At 57.9% G+C, this 15109-nt stretch overlaps 1 protein-coding gene across 4 annotated transcripts in view; it reads left to right on the top strand.

The window, feature by feature from the left end:
* The window catches only part of WIZ (WIZ zinc finger), a 49875-nt gene that overhangs the window by 8887 nt on the left and 25879 nt on the right, over positions 1 to 15109 (top strand). For all 4 annotated transcript variants that reach the window (XM_054051774.1, XM_054051773.1, XM_054051775.1 and 1 more), the window contains exon 2: positions 1003 to 1454. In XM_054051774.1, coding sequence (XP_053907749.1) covers positions 1003 to 1454 — 452 coding nt within the window. The remainder of the gene's footprint in view (positions 1 to 1002; positions 1455 to 15109) is intronic.

Below are 15109 nucleotides of genomic sequence, written 5' to 3'. Positions count from 1 at the left end.
CGTCTCCTTTGGGTGCCGACCCGGAGCGAGTTGGGGTCAAACCATCTCCTTTTTCCCCTCCTGGTGAGCTTGAAACCCTCCTGGTGGGTTTTTGGCCTTGAAGGTGGGATTTGGAGGAGATCTGGCGATCCAGCAGATGGATCCGTCTGCGTTGTGGGAAGAACGGAAGGAGAACCTTGGAGAGTTGTGGTTGGTTTTGGGGCACCGAGTGGCTCGGGGTGCGGTGGGTGGTGGTACCACGCGTGATCTCGGGGGGGTTTGGCTGTGGCTTTTCCCACCCTGGATCCCAAGTGCTGCCTTTTGGTCCCTTTCCTGCTCTGCTGCCCTCTTTGCCGGCGCCCTTCCGTGGGGGTTTTTTCCTCGGCAATGTGGTTTTGGGGCGATTCCTTCCCTTTTGATGGCCCATTTGGAAGCACCGGGAGCACCGGCGGCGCCGTGCCGGCTGCTGAGCTCCCGTCCTGCTGGATGTGGGAGCTCCAACGCTCTGTGGTGGCACCTTAGGAGATGCTCTCCGTGTCCGATTGAAGCCGGACGGTGGTTAAAGCGGAGTGGGGAGAGCCACCAGCTCCATCCTGGTGGGACATCCTTCATCCCAACCCACCGCGGTTGAGCCGACACCGCTGTGGACCCCAAACCGTTCCTAAATTGGGGATTTGGGCCCCAAAAACCTTACGGATCTGAGGGAAGCGTTGATGAGGAGCTGCTCTTTGGGGTGAGAGCGTCTCCCCACCGTGGGATGGGATGTGGGGGATCTTTGAGGGTATCGTGGTGTAAGAAGTGGGGGAGAAGGCTTCAAATCGCGGCAAACGACCTCTTTTTGGGGTCTATCAGCTCCGGCGCCACGAGAAGAACCGTGAGATCCAACATCTTTCCCAGCTTTTGGACCACAAGGAGGCCCTGAGACCGTTGGGTTTCCTCCCACGGGCTGAGCCACCAGCGTTCCTCCACCAAAATCCCTCTTTTTTCCCCCATTTTCACCTCCTCTTCTCCTCCTCCCGGCAGGTTTTTCCGGCGGTCTTTGGCCGCTCATCCTCCCCAGTGCCGGCGCGGTGGCTTTTTCCGAGTGACCCAACCCCATCACCGAGGGATGGAGAAACATCTCGCCAGCTTCTCGGAGCACCAAGGAGATGGAGGATCCAGATCCTTGTTGATGCCACCGGAAGCGACCCAAGAGACTTTTCCTGCCCTCGAGTGTCCTCAAGGTGAGGAACGAAGAGCGGCGTTCCTTCAGGATGGGAAGAAGGCTCTGGAGAACTCGGCTTTATCCACCACGACGATGGAGACGGAGCTGGAAGAAGACGCTTTCTACACCGCGGATGATCTCACGATGAGGAGCAGGGACGGGAAGGGACCTTCTGGCCCCAAACTGCGCCCGTTGCAAGAAGATCCCGACTTCTTCTCCTCGCTGTCTCGTCAGGAGCCCGACGTCGCTTTGGAAGCTCACGACGTGGCCGGTAAGTCCTCACTTGGTGCTTTTTTGGGTGGTGGAGACATCTCCTGGTGCTTTGTCCGTGTGGCGCGGTGCTCGAGATGATTCGGTTGGGTTTCTTGCCGGTTCCATCCTCATGGTGGGCGTTTGGGCTCTTGGAGGGGGAGATGTTCTCCGTCTCTTTAGCGTGGAGGAACCGTGAGGCGGTGAGGAACGTGGAGCCGGGGGGAGGTGGAAGGTCAAACCGAGTGGATTTGGAGACACCTCTTGGCTTTTGGAGAGCCCAAACCGGGACACTGTGTCCACGCGATGCCGTTGTGCTCCACCGCCTGTGTTGGTCTTGGGTGGAGCTGTTCCGTGGCGGTGTTGATCTGGATGGTTTTGGTGGTGCCGGCAAAGCCGCGGTCGCTCCGAGTGGAGTTTCTCGAGGTGGAAAGCCCTCCCCTGGTTCTGCTGGAGGTGGTGGCGTTGGGGGATTGTCCCGTTATGGGGTGGAGAATCTCCATCAGCCGTGGAAGACCCCATTGGGTCCATCTGTGCCGCGGCTCCAGGAGAACCTCTCCTTCGAGGGCTCTTGGCTTGGGTTGAGTGGTGTTGGAAGGGACCTTCAAAGGTCTTCCTGAAGGTGTGGTTGCTCAAATCAACCTCATCTTGGACTTCCCATGATGGAGTATCCCCAAAGGGTGTTCTGGGCTCACCACGTTCTCCGTGGTTCTTCCCTTGGTCCAACCTGAACCCATCTCCTTCCGGTGCCGAACCGTTGCTGCCGCTTCTACCAATCTCGGTCAAAAGTCTTTCTCCATCTTACGTAGATGGAAGGGCCACAGGAAGGACCTCTCGGAGCCTTCTCCGCAACCCCAACTCTACCCCCTTTCCTCAAAGGAGAGGTGCTTCGTCTCTGGGGTCTTCTCAGGGGCATCTCCAGACCTGCTCCGAGTGGTCCTTCTCCGCGGAGCTGCTCCGTCTCCCGGTTTGGGATGACCCAACCCTGACCCACGACCTTATCTTTGGCCTCACTGACCTTCATGGGACTTGCGTTGACCCCCTTCTTGATGGTCCTTCTGGACAAGGTCTCTTCCCTCAACTCACTGCCACCCCCAAGGTGCTCAGGAAGTCCCAGTACGGCCCCTGGAGGATCTCCACCTCTTACTGGTTTCCACTTAGATGTTGAGTTATGGACTGGAAGTCTTTGCCTGAAGGTCTCCGGGTGATCCGGTGTCCATCCAACGTGTCCGCTGCAGATCATCTGCTCATCTGCAGCCCTCTGGTTGTCCCCTGCCTTGGAGAGTTGGTTCTGTCCCACCTCAACCGCTCGTTGGCTTCAAACCCCGAGTGCCTGAAAGACATCTCCACCATCTCAGGTCCTCCTTGAAACCTTCTTCCCCGTCCCGGTGTCCTCGCTGGGAAACAAGATGGGTGGTGGCCACAGATCCCACCACCGCCTGGATCTTGGCCTCTTGGTTGTCCTCCGGCTGGTGGGGAGGACTTCTTCTCCAGCGGTGGAGTTGCCGCTCGTGGTTCTTCAACGCTGTTTCCCCGCGATGAGTTTTCCCATCTCCTCAAACACCGATTGAGTTGAAGCCTCATCTCCTGATCTTGGGGACTTGGTTGGAGAGTGCCATCGCTCTGTACCCACCCTGAGGTGGGGAAGGACCACGTTGCGTCTGGGAAGCTTTTCAGCTCTTGGTTCCGCTTCCATGGGCCAAGAACCTCCTGATCCACGTGCACAATCCCATTCCCTTCTCCCGGGTTCCTCCTCCCTCTGGGCCTGAGCTGTAGGAACCCCTCTTGAGGGCCAAAAACCTCTTGATCCGTCTCTCCAGGAACCTTCCAGGAGCTCTTGAGGTCAACATTGAACCTTCATGTGTAGAAACCCCTCTTGAGGGCCAAAAACCTCTTAATCCGTCTCTCCAGGAACCTTCCAGGAGCTCTTGAGGTCAACATTGAACCTTCATGTGTAGAAACCTCTCTCGGGGGCCAAAAACCTCTTAATCCATCTCTCCAGGAACCTTCCAGGAGCTCTTGAGGGCCAAAAGCCTCTTGATCCATCTCTCCAGGAACCTTCACGGACCCCTCTTGAGGGCCAAAAGCCTCTTGATCCATCTCTCCAGGAACCTTCCAGGAGCTCTTGAGGGCCAAAAACCTCTTGATCCGTCTCTCCAGGAACCTTCACGGACCCCTCTTGAGGGCCTAAAGCCTCTTGATCCATCTCTCCAGGAACCTTCCAGGAGCTCTTGAGGTCAACACTGAACCTTCATGTGTAGAAACCTCTCTCGGGGGCCAAAAACCTCTTAATCCGTCTCTCGGGAGACTCCAAAACTGGGAATGAGCCGATGGGCGGCTCTGAACTGGGACGTTGGACTGGGAATGAGCCGATGGGCGGCTCTCAACTGGGACGTTGGACTGGGAATGAGCCGATGGGCGGCTCTCAACTGGGACGTTGGACTGGGAATGAGCCGATGGGCGGCTCTCAACTGGGACGTTGGACTGGGAATGAGCCGATGGGCGGCTCTGAACTGGGAATGAGCCAATGGGCGGCTCTGAACTGGGACGTTGGACTGGGAATGAGCCGATGGGCGGCTCTGAACTGGGACATTGAACTGGGAATGAGCTGATGGGCGGCTCTCAACTGGGACGTTGAACTGGGAATGAGCCGATGGGCGGCTCTGAACTGGGACGTTGGACTGGGAATGAGCCGATGGGCGGCTCTGAACTGGGACGTTGAACTGGGAATGAGCCGATGGGCGGCTCTGAACTGGGACGTTGGACTGGGAATGAGCCGATGGGTGGCTCTGAACTGGGACGTTGAACTGGGAATGAGCTGATGGGCGGCTCTCAACTGGGACGTTGAACTGGGAATGAGCCGATGGGCGGCTCTCAACTGGGACGTTGAGCTGGGAATGAGCCGATGGGCGGCTCTGAACTGGGACGTTGAACTGGGAATGAGCCGATGGGTGGCTCTGAACTGGGACGTTGAACTGGGAATGAGCCGATGGGCGGCTCTGAACTGGGACGTTGAACTGGGAATGAGCCGATGGGCGGCTCTGAACTGGGACGTTGAACTGGGAATGAGCCGATGGGTGGCTCTGAACTGGGACGTTGAACTGGGAATGAGCCGATGGGCGGCTCTGAACTGGGACGTTGGACTGGGAATGAGCCGATGGGTGGCTCTGAACTGGGACGTTGAACTGGGAATGAGCCGATGGGCGGCTCTCAACTGGGAATGAGCCGATGGGCGGCTCTGAACTGGGACGTTGAACTGGGAATGAGCCGATGGCGGCTCTGAACTGGGAATGAGCCGATGGGTGGCTCTGAACTGGGACGTTGAACTGGGAATGAGCCGATGGGACACAAAGCCCCGGAGCTATGGGTCCTTCGAGTCTTCTGGGAGATGTTCCTGTGGTTTCTGAGCCCAACTCTTCGCTGCTCCTTTAACTGAGCCTTCAATTCAAGGCTGGGAAGGTCTTGAGATGCCACCATCGGTCTGTCCCAGCCCTCCTGGTGGCTCTTGGTCCGTCTGGATGACCTTTCCTGGAGGGACGGGCTCGGGGGTGCGAGGCGGGAGCAGAAACCCGGAGCAGCTGAGCTGCAGGAGACACAATGAAGAGGTTGAGGAGCCCAAAGCGTCTCCAACCCCTGTGAGGATGAGGTTTGGCCAAGAGCTGAGCGTGGGGGTGGGTGGTGGCATCTCAGCATTGTGAAGAATGAGGACTTTTAGGGTGGTGGTTTTTTTTGAGATGGAAAGATGTCGCTCTTACGAAGTGAAGGACTCCGGCGGTGGAGGACCTCCTGGTTTGGTTTGATCTTGGGTTGAGCAGAGCCCTCCCGGTGCCTTTGGACCTTCTCCTGGAGTGGAGCCGCTCCCGCGTAGCCCATCCCGAGGGCGCTTTGCCCACTCCTGCGCCGCTCTCCTTTAAAGCCCATCCAGAACCGACTCCCTGGAGGAGCAGCAGCTCCCGCCGACCCCACCGCACCTCCTCCTGATGGTCCTCCGAGCCGACATCCTCTCCTTTCTTGAGGTTCCTCACGGAGGTTTGGGGAAACGGTGACCCTGAATTGACGTTCTCTCCTTCCTGAGCTGAGCTGAAGCTGTTGGCTTTCATCTTCTCCCAACTGGGAGAGTTTCCAATCCCAGGAACGCTCATTAGTGCTTCGTCAGCCTCGAGTTGTGCCAGGAGCGATGTCATCTCGTTGCTTAGCAGATAAACAATCGGCCGCTTCGAGTCCAAGAGCAGAGGTGGGGCTGAGCCGGGACGGGGACGACACTTGGAAACCCTCAAGTTCAACGTCAGAACTCCATGCGACGTCCTCACCAACGCCCCGTGACAAAGCTCTTGGCCGCGGATCTCATCTCAAGGGCTTTCGGAGTTGGCTGCTTTCCACCAACCGTGGCGGAACACCAAAGTGACCATTTGGTGGTCGGAGTGTTGGTTTGTGAGCGCCGAAGTGTCCTCGTGTCACCGTGTGCTCCTCAAAGGTCCCACCAAGAGGAGGTGGTGGGGGGTGGTGGTGGTGTTTTCTTGCTCTGGGTGGTCTTTAACCCAAGACCGTCAGGGTTGGAGGTGACGAGAGGTCCCGCCCGGTGTCCTCTGCGCTGGGAGAAGGTTCTGCTCCCCTCTTTGGCCGCTCTTGCGTAGAATCAGGGAATGCGTTGGGTTGGGAGGGACCTCAACGCCCATCCAACCCCACCGCTGCCGTGGGGACACCTCCCGCTGGATCAGGGGCTCCAGGACTCATCCAACGTGGCCTTCAACCCCTCCAGGGATGGAGCAGCCGCTGCTCGGGGCAACGTGGACCTCTCCACCCTCCCAGGAGGACGTTTCTCCTCAAGATCTCCCCTCAATCTCCATCTTTGACCCCCGAAGTTCCCCCCTCGTCCTATCCCTGATCCGGAGCCCCTCCGCGGCTCTCCCGGAGCCCCTCTCCTACTGGAAGATCCTCCAAGGTCCCCCCAGAACCTTCTCTCCTCCAGGCTGAACAACCCCAACTCTCAGCCCGTCTCCTCCAGGAGGTTCTCCACCCTTCGGATCACCTCCGTGACCTCCAGAGCCGGACGTGAAGCTCCAGGTTTGGTGTCCCCGGAGGGGCAGATCCATCCCTCGCCCTCCCGGTGCCTCTTCTCCAGCTCAGGACTCGGTTGTCCAAACTGTGGAGGAGCTCCGAGCGGCTCTTCCGGCAGCGCTCGATAACCGCTCCCCTCGGGGCTCTCTCCGCGTCCTCGCGGGCGTTTAATGGGGCCACGGTGTAAAAATAATCCACCGGCCGCGGGCGCGGATCCTCCTTGGGATCCTCCTGCCTCGGGAAGTAGGACGTGACCCAATCTTTCTTCTCCACCGGGCATTGAGGAGGACGGAAGGTGGACGTGTGTCAGTTTTTGGCTCTACAAACCCAAGTTCTCGCTTGGCTGAGGACGTGCCGTCGGGGTTTTGGGGTCACCTTCCTTCTGTCTCGCAACCGACGCTGTTCTTCTGGTCCAGCTCAGCTTCCAGAGGTCCAAACCACCTTCAGATGATGTCCAAACCACCTTCAGATGATGTCCCAAACCACCTTCAGATGATGATGTCCAAACCCACCTCCAGATGATGATGTCCAAAACCACCTCCAGATGATGATGTCCAAACCACCTCCAGATGATGATGTCCAAACCACCTCCAGATGATGATGTCCAAAACCACCTGCAGATGATGATGATGTCCAAACCACCTGCAGATGATGATGTCCAAACCACCTCCACGAGTGGCCCAAATCTCCTTTTTCTCTCAATATTAAGAGGGAAAAGTTCTTGAGGAGGAGGTGAAGGAGAAGTCCTTTCCACAGCCACCACGGCTGGAGGTGCTGTCACCTCCTCTCGGTCCCAGGAGGAACGAGGCCACCTTCCTCCTCCTCTGGGCTTTGCTGTTGAGGAGAGAAGGAAAGTTGGGTTTGGAGGGTTCCTTCTGCAGATCCACCTCCGGCTGTGGTGGAGACCAAAAAAATGGGGCTTTTAAAGCAAAAAGAGGACAAAAAATGTCGATCTGTAACTCGCTGAGGTTGGTCACCTCCTCCACTGGGGTGGAGATGCTTTGGAGCACCTTCGCTCCAGCTTTGAACACCGGGGATGGACCTGGAGACCCCACGGAGACCACGGTTGGAGGAGCCCAACCAGGAGAGAGAACGTCTCCCCGTGGACTTCAAACCCGGGTGGGATTTGCCTGATGGGACTCGGTGTTAGAGTGAGGCCGGAGGAGGTCCCACCTCGAATCGGGGGTTCAGCTTTGGGTTCCTCACTCCAAGAGGGACATTGAGTCCTTCCTGGACTTGAGCTTTGTGCTCCACTCGGAGCCGTCCGTCGAAAGCCAAAGGTCCTCACAGGACCTTCATGGTGTGAAAACTTTGGGCACCGTCTCCAGAATCGAAGGTGGGAATGGATGAGGGACTCCTTATTGCTGAGCCGGACTTGAAGATCCGCGGCCGAGAAGGCCACCAGGATCGGATCGGATCAGCCATGGGGTGGCCAGAAGGTCCAGGGAAGGGATGGTCCCCCTGGGGAGGCCACACCTCGAATCCTGGGTTCAGGTTTGGGTTCCTCACTCCAAGAAGGACATTGAGGGGCTGGAGAACATCTGGAGAAGGGAACGGAGCTGGGAAGGGGCTGGAGAGCAGGAGAAGGGGCTGAGGGATCTGAGGGGGTTTGGGCTGGAGAAGAGGAGGCTGAAGGGAGACCTCATGGCTCTGAGCAGCTCCCGAGAGGAGGTTGTGGTGAGGTGGGCGCTGGGCTCTGCTCCCCAGGAACACGCGATGGACGGGAGGAGATGGCCTCAAGGTGCACCGGGGGGGGTTTAGGTTGGACGTTGGGAACGATTCCTTCATGGAAAGGGCGGAGAAGGGTTGGAAGCGGCCGCGCAGGGACGTGGTGGAGTCTCCGTCCTTGGAAGGGTTCAAAACACGTGGAGCTGTGGCGCTTTGGGACGGGGTTTGGTGGTGTTGGGCTGATGGTTGGAGGGGATGAGCCAAGAGGGCTTTTCCAACCTCTTCCCAATTCCACGGTCGCGGGGGCCGAGTCCCGATATTCCACCCTGGGGGCTTTGGGCCTCCTCTTGGTGGGGTGGTTGAGTGGAGAAAGTATCTCAGCAGCTTTTTGGGTTCAGTCTCGTCTATCGTTGCTGCACTCTGATGGGTTTGTGCCGTCCCCAACGTGGTGGACGTGGTGCTGTGAGGCGATGCCTTCCAGGAACCCTCCATCTCCACAAACCCACCAGCTCTTCATGCCAAGGTGGCTCCAAGAGCTCTCACTCACATCAAGGACCTCTTGGTCCAACCTCTTGGCTCCATTCCCCCTCAGCAAAGTTCACCCATCAGCGTCACGAGCTCTCCAGGAGATGTTCTCGTTGCTCCGGAACGTCCACCAACGTGGTTGATAAGCGTTCTTAGGTCTTCGTGGTAGATGATGGGTTTTGAGAGGACAACTCGTTGTAGGCTGACAGCAACGGTCAGAAAGGAGTCATCTTCATGGCTTTGGAGCATCCAAAAGAGCCTTTGGGGACCTTCTCACCAGGTAGAACAAAGCTGAACGTGGTGGACTCCCAGGACTCCTCGATTGTTGCTTTTTAGGTGATTAAAACTTGGTTTTAAGGAGGGTGAAGCCCAACCGTGCTGGTGGACACGGGGTTGGTGGGACCTGGAGCGAGAAGTGGACGGTGAGGGGAAGAATCTGTGTTGGGAGCAGCCAAGATCTGCTGGAAAGTTAACGGAGATGGCTCCAAAGGGGATGTGTTGACGGCACAACTCGGACGCTGGTCAGACGGACCGGATGGAAACTTCTCCAAGGAGATGCTCTACGTGTCCTCTGCTGACCAGGAGGGTTTTCTGCTGTCACCTTAGGGTGGAGAGGATGGAGTTGGGAAGGGCGGTGACTCTTGAAGGACAATAGAAGAGGAAGAGTTGAAGGGTGGGTTTGGAATCTTCTGAAAAGGCTCCCTTTGGGTGGATGAAGGCTTGAATGGAGGGTTGGACCTCCTGGAGCTCTTTCTCACCTCCCTTTTGTTCTTCAATGGCTTTGGGAATGGGGACACATTAGGTGGAAAACCTGCTAAAGAGGTGGTCCCACCTCCCTTTGCCCACTGCAGCCTCTCCCCAAGTGGTTCAGATGCCATCCATGTCCCACCAGAGCTGAGGAACCTCCAAGGTTTGGAGTGGTAGAAGAATGACCAGGTGTTATGGAGCATCTACCCTCGATCTGGAGCTTCCAAGCTCCATCCGGAGGTTCCTCTGACCATCCGGTGGCTCACGGGAAAGGAACGGGAGGAGAAGGTTTGGGACCATCGTGCTCGGGGCTGGGGGAGGTGGGAGAGGTGAGGAGGACTTGGGAGAAGACATCTTGGAATGGGACTTGGAGGATCTGGAGGGGTTGGAGGATCTGGAGGGGTTGGAGGATCTGGGGGGGATGAGGATCTGGGGGGGATGAGGATCTGGGGGAGATGAGGATCTGGGGGAGATGAGGATCTGGAGGGGTTTGAAGATCTGGGGGGGATGAGGATCTGGGGGAGATGAGGATCTGGGGGGGATGAGGGTCTGGGGGGGATGAGGATCTGGGGGGGATGAGGATCTGGGGGGAGATGAGGATCTGGGGGGGAAGAGGATCTGGGGGGGGATGAGGATCTGGGGGGGATGAGGATCTGGGGGAGATGAGGATCTGGGGGGGGATGAGGATCTGGGGGGGATGAGGATCTGGGGGGGATGAGGATCAGGGGGAGATGAGGATCTGGGGGGGATGAGGATCTGGGGGGGATGAGGATCTGGGGGAGATGAGGATCTGGGGGGGGATGAGGATCTGGGGGAGATGAGGATCTGGGGGGGGATGAGGATCTGGGGGAGATGAGGATCTGGGGGGGATGAGGATCTGGAGGGGGATGAGGATCTGGGGGGGGATGAGGATCTGGGGGAGATGAGGATCTGGGGGGGGATGAGGATCTGGGGGGGATGAGGATCTGGGGGAGATGAGGATCTGGGGGAGATGAGGATCTGGGGGGGGATGAGGATCTGGGGGGGATGAGGATCTGGAGGAGATGAGGATCCGGGGGGGATGAGGATCTGGGGGGGGATGAGGATCTGGGGGGGGATGAGGATCTGGGGGGGATGAGGATCTGGGGGGGGATGAGGATCTGGGGGGGATGAGGATCTGGGGGAGATGAGGATCTGGGGGAGATGAGGATCTGGGGGGGGATGAGGATCTGGGGGAGATGAGGATCTGGGGGGGATGAGGATCTGGGGGGGATGAGGATCTGGGGGGTGAGGATCTGGGGGAGATGAGGATCTGGGGGGGATGAGGATCTGGGGGGGATGAGGATCTGGGGGAGATGAGGATCAGAGGGGGGATGAGGATCTGGGGGAGATGAGGATCTGGGGGGGATGAGGATCTGGGGGAGATGAGGATCTGGGGGGGATGAGGATCTGGGGGAGATGAGGATCAGAGGGGGGATGAGGATCTGGGGGAGATGAGGATCTGGGGGAGATGAGGATCTGGGGGGGTTTGGGTGTCTCGGAGCAGGATTTGGGTGTCTGGGATGAGAGTTTGGTGTCTCGGAGTGGGCTTTGGGTGTCTGGAAAGGGGATTTGGGCACCTGGGAAGGAGTTTTGGTGTCTCGGAGCAGGATTTGGGCATCTGGGAATGGGATTTGGCACCTGGGATCGGGGTTTGAGTGTCTGGGGAGGGAGTTCGGTGTCTCAGAGTGGGGTTTGGGCGTCTCAAGGAAGGGTTTTGGTGTCTCGGAGCAGGATTTGGGCATTTGGGAAGGGGGTTTGGTGTCTCGGAGCAGGATTTGGGCATCCGGAAAGGGGATTTGTCATCTGGGAGTGGAGTTTGAGCATCACGGAGCAGGATTTGGGCGTCTGGGATGAGCGTTTGGTGTCTCGGAGTGGGGTTTGGGTGTCTGGGAAGGGGATTTGGCACCTGGGATCGGGGTTTGAGTGTCTGGGGAGGGAGTTCAGGGTCTCAGAGTGGGGTTTGGGCGTCTCAAGGAAGGGTTTGGGTGTCTCGGAGCAGGATTTGGGCATCCTGGAAGGGAGTTTGGTGTCTTGGAGCAGGATTTGGGCGTCTGGGATGAGCATTTGGTGTCTCAGAGTGGGGTTTGGGTGTCTGGGAAGGGGATTTGGGCACCTGGGAAGGAGTTTTGGTGTCTCGGAGCAGGATTTGGGCATCTGGGAATGGGATTTGGCACCTGGGATCGGGGTTTGAGTGTCTGGGGAGGGAGTTCGGTGTCTCAGAGTGGGGTTTGGGTGTCTCGGAGCAGGATTTGGGCATCTGGGAATGGGATTTGTCATCTGGGAGTGGAGTTTGAGCATCTCGGAGCAGGATTTGGGCATCTGGGATGAGCGTTTGGTGTCTTGGAGTGGGGTTTGGGTGTCTGGGAAGGGGATTTGGCACCTGGGATCGGGGTTTGAGTGTCTGGGGAGGGAGTTCGGTGTCTCAGAGTGGGATTTGGGCGTCTCAAGGAAGGGTTTGGGTGTCTCGGAGCAGAATTTGGGCATCTGGAAAGGAGATTTGGTGTCTCGGAGCAGGATTTGGGCATCTGGAAAGGGGATTTGTCATCTGGGAGTGGAGTTTGAGCATCACGGAGCAGGATTTGGGCGTCTGGGATGAGCATTTGGTGTCTCGAAGTGGGGTTTGGGTGTCTTTGAAGGGCATTTAGCGCCTGGGAGTGGGGTTTTGAGTGTCTCAGAGCAGGATTTGGGCATCTTGGAAAGAGATTTGGTGTCTCGGAGATGGATTTGGGCATCCTGGAAGGGAGTTTGGTGTCTCGGAGCAGGATTTGGGCATCTGGGATGGAGATTTGGTGTCTCGGAGCAGGATTTGGGCATCCTGGAAGGGAGTTTGAGTGTCTCAGAGCAGGATTTGGGCATCTGAGATGAGAGTTCGGTGTCTCGGAGTGGGGTTTGGGTGTCTGGGAATGGGATTTGGCGCCTGGGATCGGGGTTTGAGTGTCTGGGGAGGGAGTTCGGTGTCTCAGAGTGGGGTTTGGGTGTCTCAAGGAAGGGTTTGGGTATCTCGGGGCTGGATTTGGGCATCTGGGAAAGAGATTTGGTGTCTCGGAGATGGATTTGGGCATCTGGGATGAGAGTTTGGTGTGTCGGAGTGGGGTTTGGGCATCTGGGAAGGGGATTTGGGCACCTGGGAGCGGAGCTTGGGTGTCTCGGAGCAGGATTTGGGCATCTGGGATGGAGATTTGGTATCTCAGAGCGGGGTTTGAGTGTCTTGGAGCAGAATTTGGGCATCTGGGATGGAGATTTGGTGTCTCAGAGTGGGGTTTGAGTGTCTCGGAGCAGAATTTGGGCATCTGGGATGGAGATTTGGTGTCTCAGAGTGGGGTTTGAGTGTCTCGGAGCAGAATTTGGGCATCTCGGGAGGGTGGTTGACCATCTCGAGCCTCATCGTTGTTTCTGAAGCTGATGAGAACTTCACCAGAGGTTCTTCTGAAAGACACTCAAAGAGTGTCTTTGGTGGCAGCAGTGGTGGGAGGTGGCAGCGTGGTCCGAGCCCGGCCGAGGGCTGAACCTCAAGATCAGCCCCAGGTTTGGAGCACCATTGTCCGCTTTTGCCCCACGGTTGCTCTTGGAAAGATCAGCAGAACCTGAAACGTGAGGAGGATCCTGGAATGGGTTGGGTTGGAAGGGACCTCAACACCCATCCGGTTCCAACCCTTCCATGGGCACGGACACCTCCCGCTGGATCAGGGGCTCCAAGCTCCGTCCAACCTGGCCTGGAACCCCTCCAGGGATGGAGCAGCCACTTCTCGGGGCAACCTGGACCTCCCCACCCTCCCAGGAGAACATTTCTCCCTAAGATCTCCCCTCAATCTCCTCTCCTTCAGCTCCAAACCGTTCCCCTCATCCCATCTCTGATCCAGAGCCCCTCTCCTGGAGCTCCTTTCCCTACTGGAAGGTGCTCTAAGGTCTCCTCGGAGCCTTCTCTCCTCCAGGCTGAACAACCCCAACTCTCAGCCCGTCTCCCCCAGGAGGTTCTCCACCCTCGTGGATCATCTCCGGGGCCTCCTCTGCCCTCGCTCCACCGGCTCCGTGTCCTCCCTGTCCTGAGGCCTCCAGAACTGACCTCAGAATCCAGGTTTGGTCTCACCAGAGGGGCAGAACCCCCTCTGTGGCCTCCTCTGGACTCGCTCCACCAGCTCCACGGATGATGGGAAGCTCCGGAACCTGAGAGGAGGCCCTCAATTGTGGTTTTGGGGCTCCTACCTTCAGCTTTTCCCTTTCTTCTGGAGGACGCAGAGCTCAAAGCTTTGCTTCGCGGCGCTCGGAGCCTTTTGGATGCGTTTGAGGGCAGAGACGGACACCTCTCCTCCTCCTCCTTCTTCTCCTGGGGCTTCGCTTCCACTTTGAGAGCTCCAAAAGCCCCGTTTGGCTCCTGTCCTTTGGCCGACGAGGCTGGAAATAAGAGCAGAGCTCCTCGTTGGAAGGGTTTCAGGTTCCCGGTGGGCTGTGCCAAACCAAACAACCTTCTCGCCGTCGCCCTTCCGTGCTCTCCTCTCGCTTTCAGTCAATCCTTCCGACGCCGACCACGTGGCTTCTTCTCCTTCTCGTCATTTTGGGGACAACCAAGAGGGGGTTTCATCTCTTTATTGGGGGGGTTTGGGTGTTTCCCACCCATCCTCGCGGTGGTGACTCGCAGCTCCCGTGTCGTCTCCGAGCAGGACAGGTCGTCCGTCATCCGACCAACGAGCGTCTCACCCCGTCGTGATCGATCATTCTGGGGTTCTCTTTGGATTCTGGGGATCACTCTTGGCTTTTCCGGCATTTTAACCCCATCCTTTTCCCTCGGGGCTGCTCCTTCTCCACATGGTGGACCTTCTTCAGGCCCTTTTTGGAGTCAGGATGGACATCACCGGTGCCTTCCTGGGGCTCTCCAGGAGACTTCTTAGTGCTTCTCCTCGATGTTTTCTCCTCATGGAGTCGTTGCCTCCGTAGATGTGTCCTTCACCACCCCTTGTGGATCTTCCTCTGGGTGTGACGATGCTCTTCTCCTCCTTTCCCTTCAGCAGGTGGGTCCTGCTTGGTCTCCAAAGCCCTCCCCGTTGCCTCGCGATGGTCCAACCCACGGTGGAGTGTCCCCGTAAGGCCCTTGGGCTGCGCTGGGGACGTCTCCTGACTCCACCATCGCTCCTGGAAGGGTGTGGTCCTTCCTCCAGGCAGATGGTTTGTCCTCTCCTGGCTCCGTTCTTTGGCTCCTGGACCTCCAGGTTGACCTCTTTCTTGGAAAAGCAATGCCGCGGCCGTTTCCGGGAAGGCGGTGGCGCTCATCCCGTTTGGGAGATCAAAATGGGGTGTTGTCTTCTGACCACCCCTGGACGGGGGGACTGCGTTGTCCCGGGAGAAGGGAAGCACTTGAAGCTGTGGTTTGGCTCCTACCTGGACACTTACCCTCTCCTTTCCACCACGGTGGAGCTTCTCCGGTCCGTGGTGACCGCTTCATCCGTGGCTTTGCCTTTTTCCGGCTTCCTCGGAGCTCGATGGTGAGATGAGGGCCCTGGTGGGGCGGCTTTGGTGGCTGAAGGACTCATCCCCCAGCGTTCTTCTCTCCAACGGAGACGTTCTGATGGTGGGATGAGCGCCTGAAGCTGCTGAGGGTCCCACGTGGAGGTCCTGTTGCTCCGTCTCCGGGGGAAGGTGGGGCTTTGCGGCTCTCCACCGGGA

The sequence above is a fragment of the Cuculus canorus genome, chromosome 30, assembly GCF_017976375.1.
Source record: "Cuculus canorus isolate bCucCan1 chromosome 30, bCucCan1.pri, whole genome shotgun sequence".
In the NCBI taxonomy this organism is placed as follows: Eukaryota; Metazoa; Chordata; class Aves; order Cuculiformes; family Cuculidae; genus Cuculus; species Cuculus canorus.
Note: the sequence above shows the minus strand (reverse complement) of the source record. Positions and strands in the feature narration are given on the sequence as shown.